Consider the following 15,434-nt stretch of genomic DNA (forward strand, 5'->3'; position numbering starts at 1 on the left):
CCAATCCGACTCTATGGGTCACCATGGGAGCTTCTTCCCGAGTTCTGTCTGATCCTCCTCTGAGTTGTCTTCTACTTTGACAACTCAGTCCAAATGGCTGTTTAATGACACGTTTAACCAACATTATTGGGATGGCTACCACTCTGTGAGTGTTCGGATCAATGGAAGATTTCCTATGACTAAGCCTTCTAAATCCACTGGCGGTCTCTGGATCAAGTTCTCTTCCAAAGCTCTCCCTAAAAAGCCAAAAACCATTTCTTCTACATTCACGGCCTCGGCTTTCTCTGTCTCGCCTCACTGTACCTCCCCCTCCCTCCCAGGAAATCCAACCTTATCTCAGAACCAGCCCTCGTCCAAAGTCTCCCGTCTTATCTATGATCCTCTCTAACACTCTCCTCCCAGAGAAGCAAGGGCTAACGTTAACTATTGATAATATGTGTGCACAAGTAAAACAGATCAAAAGAATAGACAAGCTGTGAAATAGGTCTTCTAGTGCAATTTTAAATGGTGGGTGCAGGTCCTTGGGTCCTCTTCCACTGCTTTCCCAGGCCATAGCAGAGAGTGAATTGGAAGTGGAGCAGCCGGGACTCAATCAGCACCCATATGGGATGCTGGCACCGGAGGTGGCAGCTTTACTTCCTGTGCCACAGTGCCAGCCCCAAAACTCATATATCTTGAAACTAATTATTATATGAAATTGATCTGTTAATATTGTTATCAGGGCCTGGAGTGAACCACTGCCCCTTCGTTAAAGTTTTTCACTTTATAATAATTCTAAATAAGGGAAGATTTCATCACTTGTCAGTCTTTGAGCTAATCATCATTTTTGTAAAACTTGAACTAGTTTGTCCCTGACATTGGACTAATTTTTCTTTTACATGATTATCAAGTCTGGAGGTGATTGGGAGACACCGAGAGTATGAGAGGTTTGAGGTAGTCCATTTTTATTCAGAGAGATGGTTATATTGATTTATTTTTTCTAATTTAGAAATCAGACTAGACAACAGTCATTACAGAATTCATGATGATGAGAACATTAATCTTTTAAAAAAAAAGATCCATTTGTTTGAAAGGCAGAGATACAGAGAGAGAAGGAATGAGAGAGAGAGAGAGATACTCCATCTGCTCTTTCACTCCCCAAATACCCAAGGACTTGAGCCGTCCTCTGCTGCCTTCCCAGGCACATTAGCAGGGAGCTGGATCAGAAGTGGAGCAGCCAGGACTCAGACCGGTGCCTATGTGGGATGCCAGCATTGCCAGCGGAGGCTTAACTGTGTACGTCACAGCATCAGCACAGAGAACATATCAGTTGAGGCATTTTCTTCAACATTGATTTTACCTACTGAAATTTCCTTTGTTTCTCATCAATCATTCTCCTTTTTCTCCCCCAATATTTATTGAGCTACCTTAACAAATTAGAAAAATCCCCTTTGTTTTCAAACAAGTTAAAATAATAAACAGCAGCCAAGCATATGAACTATAAGTATACAAGGGGCCTTCAACAAGGTCAGAGAAAATGTATATTATGAAAAAACTATACATGGATTTCAATGGTTTTACACTAAATGTATATTTTCATGAACTTTTTAAAGTCCACTCGTTATCTGTCAACTCTTAAGTCTAGAACAAAGGCACATTCTCACCATCTGAGTTTATTCCTTTTATTTTTATTTATTTGAAAGAGCTAGAGAGAGAGAAAGAGATATGCCTTCTGTCCCCTGGTTCAGTACCCAAATGCCCATAATGCACCCAGGCTGGGTCTGGCCAAAGCCAGGCATCTAGAATCTATAAGGGTCTCTAGTGTGGGTGGCAGCAACCATGGTATTTGAGACCCCGTTTGCTGCCCCCCAGCGTACACAGCAGAAGCACCGATGCTGGGACGCAAATCAGGCGTCCACTGTGATGTGGACATAGGTGTCCCCAACAGCGGCTTTACCTGCTGTGCCACGGGGCCTTTTCTATCTCTGAGATGTTAACTATACTGTTACTGGTGATGGAATATTTAGATAATCATGGCCAAGTAACATTATGTCAAGATTCTAATTAGTGCTGAACATCAGACAAAGCAGAGTGAAAAAAATTTAATGTGATGACGGTTGTTGGTGATGAAGGGGCAGGTATTTGGCCTGATGGTTAAGGCAGCATCACCCAGTGCCTGGACTGGATCTCTGCCTGTGGCTCCTGACTCCAGCTTTCTCCGAATGCAAACCCGGGGTGGCAACAGTGATGGCTCAAGTCCCTTTATAGGAGGTCTGGATTGAGTTCCTGGTTCCTGGTTGTCCTGGCCAGGCAGCCTTCGTCCTTGTGGGCATTTGGGGAGAGGACCGTCAGTGTTCTCTGCCTTTCAAATAAACAAATTAAAAAAAAAATCATGAGGTTTACCTTTGTGAGAAAGGGCTCTGGAAGCTTCATTTAGATTGGAACAGCATTTAACAGTTATATTAAAAAGCAGATCGAGCAATGACTTTGCAGGAAATATTTTAAAATACCAAATATGCATACTTATTTTAACATCCCTCATTTCTTTAGGTGTGGGAATAAATTGTTGGTTGACCAATGACGATCAAGAAAAGCCTGGAGGTAATTTTTTGTGTTTCAAAGACATATGAAGTTTTATTGTTTTGAATTTGGGTATTGAATTTAGAACAGGTAAAAGGTACAAACATGAATCATAGGAATAAAATAACATTAAAAAGGTTGCAGTCGGGCCAGTGTTGTGGCACAGTAGGTTAAGCTACTGCCTTTGATACAGGCATCTCATCTGGTTCTGGTTCGAGTCCCAGCTGCTCCTTTTCCCATCCAGCTCTCCACTATGGCCTGAAAAGGCAGTAGAAGATGGCCCAATACATAAGTATCACCTTTCAAGCATGGAGAAATTTGAATTTTTTAAAAAATGGGAGTTTTGGCATCCTGCATTGTGGCATAGCAGGTAAAGCCACTGACTGCAACTCCAGCATTCCATATGGACACTGCTCCACTTCCGATCCAGCTCCCTACTAATGACCCGAGAAAAGCAGAGGAAGATGACTCAAGTGTTTGAGTCCCTGCTACCCATGTAGGAGACCTGGAAGAAGTTCCTGGCTCCTGGTTTAGGCCTGGCCCTGCCCCAGCTATTGCAACCTCATGGGGAGTGTCCCAGTGGATGGAAAGTCCCTCTCTCTGTAACTCTGACTTTCAAGTAAATAAATAAACATAAAAAATTAGAAAAATTGGAGTTTTTGCTATTTATACATATATTTTTAAAAAGTCTGTAATAGCCAATTAACATTTGTTTACATTATAATTTATTAAATTTCTGCTGAGGCAGACAATTTACTCAAAATTATTTTTAACCACAAAACAGAATATTTTAAAAAAGATTTATTTATGTATTTGAAAGTCAATGCTACAGAGAAGGAGAGGCAGAGGCCCCAAATAGCTGCAATGGCCCAGGCTGGGCCCAGGCCAAAGCCAGGAGCCAGGAGCTTCATCCGGGTCTCCCATGTAAGTGCAGGGTCCCAACCACTTGGGCCATCTTCTGCTGCTTTCCCAGGCGCATTAGCAGGGAGCTGGATTGGAAGTGGAACAACTGGGACCGTATATGATGTAGTCACTGCAGGTCGTGGCTCGACTTGCTAGGCCACAATGCTGGCCCAGAAAATATTCGAATGACTGAGAAAGTTAGAAAAGGTAATTATGTTCAATAAAGAGCCACAAATATTTTTTACAAATGTTGATGAGTTAAAGAAGCAAAGGCAGGTAATTAAGATTAGAGGTCCTTCAGGGAGCATCATTACTGAGAACAGGCTCTCTGATCCACTTCTAAAGATGGCAGGAAACTAATTTCTAGTGCCATATCCCTTACAGTAAACTCATTAAGGTTTAGAACATAATGAACCTTTGTTGTATACGGGTATTAGAAGCACTCTGGTTTTCTCACTCAGTCCAATTTACAATGATCAATTTCTTCTCTCTTCTCTCAGAACTTGTGAAGGGACAATGATTTGCAATTTTTAAATCTTAAAACTTGAGAGGCTTTAGCATAGCCAATAAAGAGACACAGGTCAGTTTCCTTCTTGTCCTACCTCTTATCAGGCCTGATACTTTGTTAAAGTAAAAACTGACTAAAAGCAGCCATTTTAGCTTTGTATTTTCCTTCACACAAAGTATTTTTTCTGAATATATTGTCAACTATTTGGAGGAAACATGAGAAAAAAAAAGTTTTGGAAGAGAGTGGAAATGCATTCAAACACAAAATACCAAGCACAAGTTCTGGCAAAGGCCAGGAAAATAACAAAACTCGGTGACTGTATCCTCAAATGCAGAGAATACTAAAATCCCCAAACATACAACCCCACCAAGACTCATAATTGAACTGAGCTCTGTCTTTGCCACCAAACAAATCACTTAATAATGTGACTATAAAGCCATAACTCAAAGTCCACCCCCGGTGCTACCAATATATACCCAGGTCAGCCACGTGCATTCAGATTGAGAACCAGAACAAGGGACAAACTTGGTCAAGATAAAACGTTAGCATGAAAAGCCCGGGACCTGTGAACAGGCAACCCAGAGGGCTCGGCTGGACAAAGGTCATATTCAGATCGCACATTTCTGTGGATTCATGTTGTTGAACTCAGGTAAACACCTTGGTGGAATCTCCAGAATTAGATGGTCAGAGTAAGTGCCTAGCCTACTGTTTACCTATACTGAAGAGAACAAGCAATACAATTATTTTTTCTACATCCGGAAGAGACAAGAAAAATTCATACATATGAATGCCAGGAAAAAAGGTGCAGTCGCCCTGTAACAGTGAGACTTGTTTGCAGTTTCTGGTTAAACTGACCAGTTGGAAGTTATGTGAGGTTAGTCTGGATTGGAAACCACTCACTGGACAAGACCAGCCCCAGGACAGGGGGAAAAAAAAAAAAAGTGAAGGATTGTAGAAATCTCAAAGCGGATTGGAAACCACTCACTGGGCAAGACCAGCCCCAGGACAGGGAAAAAAAAAAAAAAAAAAAAGTGAAGGATTGTAGAAATCTCAAAGCAGCCGCGAGTACGGAAACCGCTCTTCCACTTTAATCAGCTGAACGCTGCGCCATTTCGTCAAACTCAGGTGACTCGGGCAGCGACTGCAGCATCTGAGTGCACGCCAGACGGGCCCTTGTTTACTCCTGGATATGGCACACTTACACCGCAGGATCCTTGCGTTATTTTGCAACCGAAGTCAGAGAGTATTTTATCTACAATTGCAGAACCTTTTTATTACATAAGCCTCCTTTCACTTCCCAAAGACTTAATAATGCAAGCTCGAGTTGCAAACGTGTTTTAAACTTGAATGTGTTCCTGTCCACTTCAAAAACCTTTTATCGGTAAAAACTCACAATGCAAGCGCGTGAGGAGCAGCTGTCCATTTGCCAGCCTGTAACTATGCCTTCCGCGGCCAAGTCTGCAGCGGGAGTCGGTGCCTGTTTTCAACAGCTCCCCTTATACTCACCGGTGTGCCTCGTGGCCCCACAGCTCCGGACCTGGAGCTGACCGACAACCCTGGAAACCCGGACACAAACGCCCACGAACCCTCTACGCAGGTCATCCACCTACGCCTAGTACTAAACACGGAGAATAAAGTAGCAAAAAAAAATAAGCCTTTAATTTGAACTGCGTAGTTCAATATTATTGCCCACTTACATTTACAATTTCCAGTCCTGTATTTTTACAGCTTCAGTTCCCCCACCTTTGGCGCTTCCAACACGATCAACGCTAGCTCTTTGCCACAGCTCTGTTTGTGAAAGCGTGGGTGGCTCTGAAAAGAGCCTTTGGGGTGAGGGGCTGCGGCGCCGACCCGGGCGCTCACTTGGAGCTGGTGTACTTGGTGACGGCCTTGGTGCCCTCGGACACGGCGTGCTTGGCCAGCTCACCGGGCAGCAGCAGGCGCACGGCCGTCTGGATCTCGCGCGACGTGATGGTGGAGCGCTTGTTGTAGTGCGCCAGGCGCGAGGCCTCGCCGGCAATACGCTCGAAGATGTCGTTGACGAACGAGTTCATGATGCCCATGGCCTTGGACGAGATGCCGGTGTCGGGGTGCACCTGCTTGAGCACCTTGTACACGTAGACCGAGTAGCTCTCCTTGCGGCTGCGCTTGCGCTTCTTGCCGTCCTTCTTCTGCGCCTTGGTCACCGCCTTCTTGGAGCCCTTCTTCGGGGCCGGCGCAGACTTCGCGGGTTCAGGCATTTTCCAATCGTTAACAGGAAGCAGCACAATAAGACCAAAGCGCACAGAGCGTCTACTTATAGGGCATTTATGCTAATAAGGGATGTAGCGTGCGTCTACGCTCATTGGAAGACGAATGGTAGGGCTGTCACCCGGGGGCAGAGCTATGCAAATGAAGAATGCAAATGTTGCTCTTCTATTGGCTTCTGGGCTAGTCTCGCTGCTAGCCAATCAGGAGGCCGGATTTACTACCCAGGAAATGGCTATAAAAGCAGCCATGTTGTTGCCTGTTTCCAGACTCGCCTTGCACGTGAGTTTGGTTTTGCTTGTGTGTGGTTGTTTCGTTTTACTCTCTAGCCATGTCTGGCCGTGGGAAGCAAGGAGGAAAGGCACGCGCTAAAGCGAAGTCTCGCTCGTCTCGCGCGGGCCTGCAGTTCCCCGTGGGCCGCGTGCACCGCCTGCTGCGCAAGGGCAACTACGCCGAGCGCGTGGGCGCCGGCGCGCCCGTGTACCTGGCGGCCGTGCTCGAGTACCTGACGGCCGAGATCCTGGAGCTGGCGGGCAACGCGGCGCGCGACAACAAGAAGACGCGCATCATCCCGCGCCACCTGCAGCTGGCCATCCGCAATGACGAGGAGCTCAACAAGCTGCTGGGCCGCGTCACCATCGCGCAGGGCGGCGTGCTGCCCAACATCCAGGCCGTGCTGCTGCCCAAGAAGACCGAGAGCCACCACAAGGCCAAGGGCAAGTGATTGGCGAGACGGCTGCTACCGGAAACCCTACCGAACCCAAAGGCTCTTTTCAGAGCCCCCACCTTCTCAGGGAAGAGCTGACACTGTTGTGGATAGAGGTGGAACTGGGGTGTTGAACGGGTGACACTCCGCTTTTACCTGTAAGGCTGACTGGGGAAACGGAACGTCAGCTATAAACCTAGTGATTCTTGAAGCGATTGTAGTTTTGGGACTGGCCGTGGGGAGTTGGATAACTTGGGAGTGTAAATAGCTGTGTGCTCAGGGTTCCCATAAATTACCCAGCGTTCTCCAGGGTAGGCCCGCGCCGGGGGGCGTCACCGTCCCCATCCACGCCCCCAGCTCCGCCCTTGCCCCGCCCCCGGGTCCGCGGGCGGGCCCGCCCCGGGCTGCTCCCGGCTTCGCTCGGAGCTCCGGGCTCAGCTCCGTGGGCGCTGCAAGGGCGACCTCAGACCTCACTAGGGCCTCTGGGAAGCTGGTCGCGGGTACTTCGTGTGCACTCGGCAACAGCGCAGACTATTGAACTCCAATTGTAGCTTTTACCCTCATCACTGGTTGCAAGATTAACCCTGGGCTCAGTTTTTACATCTTTAAATTGGGTGTATACTTCCCGTGGGTAAACATAAGGCCTCTAAGCCAGGACAGTGACTGACATTCAACCAATTAATCAAACGCCTAGGTTTCCAATGAAGTCGGGGAAGCCAGGTTTCCCCCAAATCGTGGCTACAGTGGGTCCGTTAATGCCCGCTCCCCGCCTTAAGGAGTGGCGATCTAGGGCTGTACCACAGTTGCTGCGGTCTTCGAGTGCCGCCACAGTTTGCTATGGACGGCCTGGTTTGCGGTTTGATAGTGGAGTGGGCGGCGAAGCTGGCTGGGTTGTGGGCGGCAGAGGCCAAGAGAGTGGATGCTCAGACCGGTCAGGCAGGGTCCCTCGCCCTGGGACAGCCCCTGAAGCGTTTTGCGTGCAATCTTCATTTCCGGCCTTTAAATCCAAGGGTGTCCCAGGACACTTTATTATTATTCTGTGTTTAATGAGCTACGCAGAGGCTGGTTCCTAGGGATGCACCTGCTTTCCACAGTGACACAGGCCAAGCTGTCTCGAACGGTCTCTTCCTCGTTCGCCTCGGATCCGCACAGGCTCCTTTAATAACCACCCTCAAAGAAAAAGGATACGGTGTCTCCTTTGAAGAAAGACCAAATGACCACCTTGAGAGCTGCGCATGAGAATTTCCTGATGCGTTTATTTAGCCTTACAAGCTTTGTCTGCATCCTCAGACACGGGGAGTGCAACCTCCCAGCTCTCTGCGCCCAGGGGCTTCTCCCACCCAGCATTTCCTGCAGGCGGGAGAACTTGGAGCCTTAGGTCGGAGCTGTTTTAGATGAGCCTTCGGATCGTGCTCTTTGACCTGCCAAGTTGCCTCTGAACCCAGCTTTCTGGGGTCTCCTCTTTTACCATCTATTAGATGAAATAAGCCACTTTATGTCCAAAAGCCCCAGTTGCTTCCAGGGGGAAATTTCTGTAGTGAGGAATAAACTTGGAGCTTCGTGGGTTTCCAGTCCTTGAGCAGCGTTCTGCTTCTAGCTGAGTTCGAGAGTGCTGGGGAGGACTATTTAAATTGGGGCAATTTGGTGAGAATGTTGTACCTATGTTTCCCGATTACTGAAGGCACCTGGTCGCCAGGAACAAAAGTTTAATCTGGAGGAGTTACTGAGACGTGAGACTGAGGTAGAATCATCATTTGGATAGATAGGGTATCCTGAACATGCTAGGTCAGTGTAATAATATTAACAATTCCAATATTCCTTTTTTAAAAAGATTTATTTATTTACTTGAAAGTCAGAATTACACAGAAGAGGCAGAGAGAGAAAGAGAGAGGTCTTCTGTCAGCCAGAGCTGTGCCAATCCAAAGCCAGGAGCTTCTTCCGGGTCTCTCACGTGGGTGCAGGAGCCCAAAGACTTGGGCCATCTTCTACTGCTTTCCCAGGCCACAGCAGAGAGCTGGATCAGAAGTGGAGCAGCCAGGATTTGAACCGGCACTGCAGGACTTGAACTGGGATGCTGGCACGGCAGACAGCAGCTTTACCTGCTCTGCCACAGCGCCAGCCCCTCAATTTTTTTCTTTAAAGTCCCATTAGTCTGTGTAGCAGTATCCTTTGTTTTATTTCATTTGTCATGTCCAGTTTCTATTTTTTTGTGTCATTTGAACCCCTTTCTTCTACACATGATAAATTTTATAACCAGATATAAAACATTATAAAATATAAAATATTTTAGGGATGGATGTAAGTTATGTTCTAAGGGTTTATCATTGTTGATACTGTCATAGTTCCAGGTTTATATAGCCCTGTTAAGTATAGTATACCTGTATTTGGAAGATTATTGGGAATTAACTGAGGATTCTCTGCATACTGAAACTAAGAATAAAGGCTAATTTGTAGCCACAAGAGTCTCCCCACTTTATCTTATTCCAATACCTTAATATTGTCCTAGACAAAGGAAGATAAGCACCATGGCGAAATCTACTGAAAGATATCCGTTGCCTATACTAGCACCTAGAAAGAAAACTCAATAAGCAGACAAATCAATGAAATTAAAGAAAAGGAAGTACAACCATCGTAGCTTCAAGAGAAATTAGAACATGGCATGTGCCTTCAAAATTAAGTGAATTAGGTGGTGAATTAGTATAGTCATATTGAAGCAGTATCACAATTTCATTGCATTTCAGTTGTTTAAGTTGTAGTTGGGGTAGACTGGGGAACCAACATCTCTTAGGATTTACACCTTATGTGCATTGCTCATAGTTGAGGTTCCTTCTGAAATAAGTAAGGGTGCCACCCTTTAGATTTGTTTGTATCAAGCAGCATTTGGTTGCTGCTTGGGGCTGAAACCTTTCCCTCATCCTTCACTATCTTTCTTAGTCTACTGAGGTTGCCTTAATAAAATATCAGACTAGATGACTTACACAGCGGAAGTTTATTTTTTTCGCTCTTGAGGAGGCGCCGGCAGGGCTGGCTGCTGGTGAGGCTGTCTTGCTGGCTTACACGTGGGTGCCGGCTCCTTGTGTGTTCACATGACCCTTCCTTTCAATGCAGGGGTGCAGACCGAGTTCTGCGGAAGGATTAGAACCTCACTGTTTGTTTTTAAAGATTTATTTATTTGAGTTAGGAAAAATAAAGAGCATGAGTGTTGCTTGTTCACTCCCCTAAAATGGCAGCAATGGCCAGAGCTAGGCCAGACCTGAGCCAGGAGCCAGGAGCTTCTTCCACATCTCCCATGTGGGTGCGGGGACCCAAGCACTTGGGCCATCTTCCACTACTTTTGGAGGCACATTAGCAAGGAGCCGGGTTGGAAGTGGAGTAGCTGGGACTTGAAGGGCTCATTTAACTTTAACTTGTTCTTGGATTTGGTATGACCTCATTTAACTTTAATTATCTGCTCAAGGCTCTATCTCCAAATTCAGTCACTTAGGACTTAAAACATATGAATTCTTGGAAACAATTTAGCGTATAACCATTCCTCCCTGGCCCACCGAAATTCATCTTTCTCCCATGAAAACTATATTCATTCCTTCCCAATTCCCAGAGTCTTAATTCAGTACAGCATTAATTCTAAGGTCCAAAGCATCATTTAAATATGACCTAAATGACATATGGGTGAGACTCATGGTGCAATTCTTGTTGAGGCAAAATTTCTCTCCAACTGTGAACCTGTGATACCAAGCAAGTTATGTGCTTCTAAAATTTAATGATGAGACAGGCATAGAACAGACATTCCCTTTCCAAAAGGGAAAAATAGGAATGAAGAAAGGGGGAGTAGGTCCTGCGCAATTCTAAAACCTGGCAAAGCAAATTCCATTAGATCTCAAGGCTTGAGAATAATCCTCTTTAGCTTGTTGCCCTGCACTTCTGGCACGACAGTGTGGCAGGGTTGCTTCCCTGGCTCCCCAGGCAACCTCCTTTTGCTCTGTCGGGTGCCCACTCCTTGAGTTTTGTGGGGTCCCATCCAGACAGAAGTCTATGAGGGACTTGGCAAACACAGCGTTGCTGGGCATCCTTCCAACTGAGGTAGAGGCAGCTGTTTGCCTCCTGCTGCAACCCTCCCCTAATGATCACTGAAGCACCTTTGGGCTCCTTCTTCCCTTTTCTTGTAGGATAGTACGCTTTCACAGCCAGACAGTGCTGGGATGGCTTATAGGGTCCAAAAAATCCACCAGCCTTCCTTCATTTCATCCCTTCTAGCTGAGTTCAAACTGATGGTGTCTCTGCAGGTGTAATCCCAACTCTGCCTGGTTTCTGCTGAGATGGCTGATTAAGTCTTTGAATCATACCCAATGTTTGCTTTGTCAAATGGTTGATCGAATAAACCTCTTCTAGAAAAGCTTTCATATGCTTTACAATATGGATAGTGATAGACTGAGTATTTTCTAAATCTCCCAAATACAGGTTCATTTTTGCTTAACAACTCATTCTTTATTTTATTTTAAGATTTATTTATTTGAGAGTCTGAGTTACACACAGAAGGAGAGGCAGAGAGAGAGAGAGGTCTTCCATCCGTTGATTCACTCCCCAACTGGCAACAATGGCCGGAGCTGCTCCAATCCAAAGCCAGGAGCTGGGGGTTTCTTCAGGGTCTCCCACATGGGTGCAGGGGCCCAAGGACTTGGGCCATCCTCTACTGCTTTCCCAGGCCATAGAAGAGAGCTGGATCAGAAGTGGAGCAGCCGGGACTAGAACCGGCGTTCCTATGGGATGCCAGCACTGCAGGTTGCGACTTTACCCTCTATGTCACAGCGCCCGCCCTTCATTCTTAATCGCTTTCCTCTCAAATAATACAGTAAATGGTAGTGAGGATCTAAACCACATGCTAAATCCTTTGCTTAGCTCTCTCCTCTTCTGAATATCCAGTTTCATGGCTTCTCGGCCTTTTGGCTAAGGTCAAGTGTAAATATCCAGTTTCATCATCTGCAGGTGCTACCTTTCATCAAACACTAGGACACTTCATAGAAAGATCACCTGCCCTGCAGCGTGCAGCAGCCTGTCCCCCATTCCCATCCCAGACCTCAGCAGAACGGCCACGATGTCCATTTTGGCCAATGTTATGCTCACGATTATTTACACTTTCCCTCCATCTCTGTTTCTTTCTGAGCCCTCACCAGAATTGCCTTTAATGTCAGTTTTCATCTGTAGTCCCTTCATGGCAATTGGCCATTACAGCATAAACCTCATAACTCTGTCAGCCTTTACCCATCACTCAGTTCCAAAGCCGCTTCTTCATATTTAGGTGTTCGTTGGAGGAGCACCTTTCACTTCTTTGTACCAAGATCTGTTCTGCTTGGGCTCAGTCTGGGTGGTTTAGCAACAGAACTGTATTTTCTCTGCATTCTGGAAGCTGGAAGTCTGAAGTCAAGATGCCTACAGTACAGATTTTTGGTGAGACTCTCCTCTGTGTTGTGGTTATCATGGATGCCAGGCAGATGAGAACCTCCACATTGGCTGTGACTTTCTACCACAATCAGTTGTCCTTGTGTGAAATATCCACCTCAAGGTTGCCAGAGCCTTGTGTGCTCCAAATCTGTGGAACGTGGGACTTTGGTGCTGGTCCCCATAGTTTACTCCACCTGTTTGATGGTTTCATCAATACTGTGGTTTTGAAGACCATTTATATGCAGTGAAACTCTTAAGTTTCCAACCCTGACTTCTTCCTGAATGTAGATGTGTATGTCCAGACGTTTAGCAACCATCATCACTTGGGAAGGCAACAGGCCTCTCTGTCCAAATACTTCCAAGACAATGCATTAACATGTGCTTCCTAAGCCTCCACACCTCAGTAAAATGACGCTATCATAAATTCATGGACTTGGGGCTGGTGTTGTGTCATAGCAGGTAAATGCCATGCCTGCATCCCATATGGGCGCTGGTTTGAGTCCCAACTGTTTCACTTCTGATCCAGTTCTCTGCTATGGCCTGGGAAAACAGCGGAAGATGGCCCAAGTGTTTGGGCCCCTACACCCATATGAGAGACCTGGAAGAAGCTCCAGGCTCCTGGCTTTGGACTGGCCCAGTTTTGGCCGTTGCAACCATTTGGGGAGTAAATCAATCTCTCTCTCTCTCTCTCTCTCTCTCTCTCTCTCTCTCTGCTTCTGTTACTGTGCCTTTCAAATCATAAATAAATAAAATCCTTTAAAAAAAGTAATATGTGGAATTTCTGAGAACAATGAATTGCCACTGTTGTATAATATTTAAGAACTTGTCCTCACAATATGTATTAAAATTTATTAACAGACAGCTGGGAAGGGGTAGGAGGTTACCTTCTAGAAACAGAAGCCCCGCTCTGTAAGGTTATCTGTGTAAGGACTCTTTTTCAACACTGAAATGAGAACAACAAATGAAAATTCATTACAGTTATAAACTGACTAAATAACATGGGGAAAAATACTGTGGACTTTAACAATGGAGCGTTTATCCACACCATGGAATAGGAGGCAGCTTCCAAACACAAGAAGTCAATGAAACTGAGTCACAACCTCTGGGAATCAGGGTGTACAGAGAAAGGTGTGGGAGAAAACACATCACAGCATTCATTTCAGGGAGGTAAAATTAGAATAGGATGAGGCAAGATCATTAATCTTTATAAATATCTGTGTGGGAAATATTAAAATAAGCATGTGTGAATATGGTAACTTAACAGAGAAAAAAAAATAAACAACAAAAAAATAAGCTCCTTCTCTCTGCTTCCAATCCTAAATTACTTTCTATCGATCAGAAACTATAGTGTGAGATTGTGTTGATCAGTTCTCTTGGTCTGCAGCTCCTCATTGGAAACTCTGCTCCACAAAGCAGGGACCTGCCTTGTCTGTTTACTGCTGTGTCTTGGCACTTACTGGGCACTCATATGTCTGGTAAAAGAATCAGAGAACAAATGCATTCTTCCAGAAGGTCCTTTCACTGCCCAGCTTGTGCCTATCCAAATGTCCATAAACCACTGCTAATATGTTACCTATTCACCTGCCTGAGCTATCAGAAATACCATGTCATGTGGAAGTCTGTCCCATTTGTATCCCACGCTCCATTCTTTTCCTGGTTTCGGTGTAACTTCCTCAGACTTGAGTAACACCTGCACAGGTAGCGGTTAACTTAGTTAAGGGTCTGTTCTCTACTGGTTGGTATTAAGCATAAAAGAACCAACTTTAATATATTACAGATGTTTAATAGCCTTTGGTTAATGCATGTTTGTCCAGAACTGTGGAAAGAAAAGGTCACTCAGCAGCTGTGTGCATGTGTGACCGAATCAGTGCTATTTCATCAAATAACAAAATTATTCTGTGACAGGGCAAGCTTACTGGTTCCTGATGCTGGGATTATCCAGTCACTGCTCTCATCTACAACGTGAGTCTGTTGAAAAATTCTGTCTCACTCATGTCTGTACCCCTGCACTTCTCATCCTTCCCATAGGTCTTCAGTAAATCTGCTTACCGAAGCAGGTACTACTAAGAATGAGTATCTGTGCAGAGCTGGTGCCGTCAGCTTTCTAAGCTGCAGGAACCTGTGAGTTTATTCCGATGTTATGTAACATTTTAGTTTCCACTTGCTCTAAAATTCTCGTTGCTAAATTTGGATAGAGATACAAGACTAATCGAATTCTAGAGCTATGTTTTCAAATACAGCAGCCATTAGCCACATGTGACATTTTAAATTTCAATTAAATAATGAAATTAAAAATTCAGTGTCTCAATCACAGGAATCCCATTTCAAGCTGCAGATGGCTGCTGTATTTTGGCAGCACAGCTATGAAATGTGGTTTTCATTGTGAGGCTTCTCTGAGACAGCACAGAGTTAGGTACTCATCACTCTGGGCTAACAAAGTCAAGTGCACAACTTCCTCCGGGTGGCATCCAAGGATGAGTTCCCCAGGTAAAACACAGAACGCTAGTTCAGTTTGCAGTTTACTAAGCTGCACTGAACTGTTGTAGTACAGGTTCCCCTTCCCCAATATCACGTGAGACATACTACACTGAACAAAACACCAAACCTGATGCTTGCCTGAAATTCAGCTATCACTGGACATTCTGTATTTTCAATCACCAAATCGTAAGAGCAAAATTGAGGCAGCTTCCCCAGGAAGCTGGGTGTTCCCCGGACAGAAGCTAGTGCATTAGGAGGCAAATGTTCTGTGACGTTTTCTCTATGTGTGAGGAAAGCTGAGGAGGAGCTTCCTAAATACATTTACCTTGGTTTCCTCTCTCCCTCAGGTTGCAAAAGCTCTGCAGCACCCCAAATGCCTGAATTCCTGAACCCAGACTGCCTGCCACACCCAGTTAAGCTCAGAAATAAATGGATGGATGACATCACTGTTCCTACATCATGACTGATTATGTATCCGTGATTTTTTTTTTCTTATTAAAGACTTACTCTATGTTTATTTCTGTGGGTTTATGTGTGTGTGTTGGGAATAAAGAGAGTAGGAGAGAGACAGGATATTACTGAGAGGAAGCTCCC

The 15,434-nt window shown here is 45.4% G+C and overlaps 2 protein-coding genes across 2 annotated transcripts; one reads left to right on the top strand and one right to left on the bottom strand.

Moving 5' to 3' along the window:
- Nucleotides 1–1,648: 1,648 nt before the first annotated feature.
- Nucleotides 1,649–6,251, bottom strand: LOC100347239 (histone H2B type 1-C/E/F/G/I). Its single transcript, XM_002714209.5, has 2 exons — nt 5,668–6,251; nt 1,649–2,341 (listed from the first exon to the last, which is right to left on the bottom strand). The coding sequence occupies exon 1, from the start codon at nt 6,208–6,210 to the stop codon at nt 5,830–5,832; it is 381 nt and encodes a 126-aa protein (XP_002714255.1). The 5' UTR covers nt 6,211–6,251; the 3' UTR covers nt 1,649–2,341; nt 5,668–5,829.
- A 197-nt stretch (nt 6,252–6,448) lies between these two features.
- On the top strand, nt 6,449–6,973 carry LOC100346975 (histone H2A type 1-C). Its single transcript, XM_051855031.2, has one exon. It carries the CDS (start codon nt 6,549–6,551, stop codon nt 6,939–6,941), a length of 393 nt encoding a protein of 130 aa, XP_051710991.1. The 5' UTR covers nt 6,449–6,548; the 3' UTR covers nt 6,942–6,973.
- The last annotated feature ends 8,461 nt before the right edge of the window (nt 6,974–15,434 follow it).

Source organism: Oryctolagus cuniculus, chromosome 5, assembly GCF_964237555.1.
Source record: "Oryctolagus cuniculus chromosome 5, mOryCun1.1, whole genome shotgun sequence".
NCBI lineage: Eukaryota > Metazoa > Chordata > Mammalia > Lagomorpha > Leporidae > Oryctolagus > Oryctolagus cuniculus.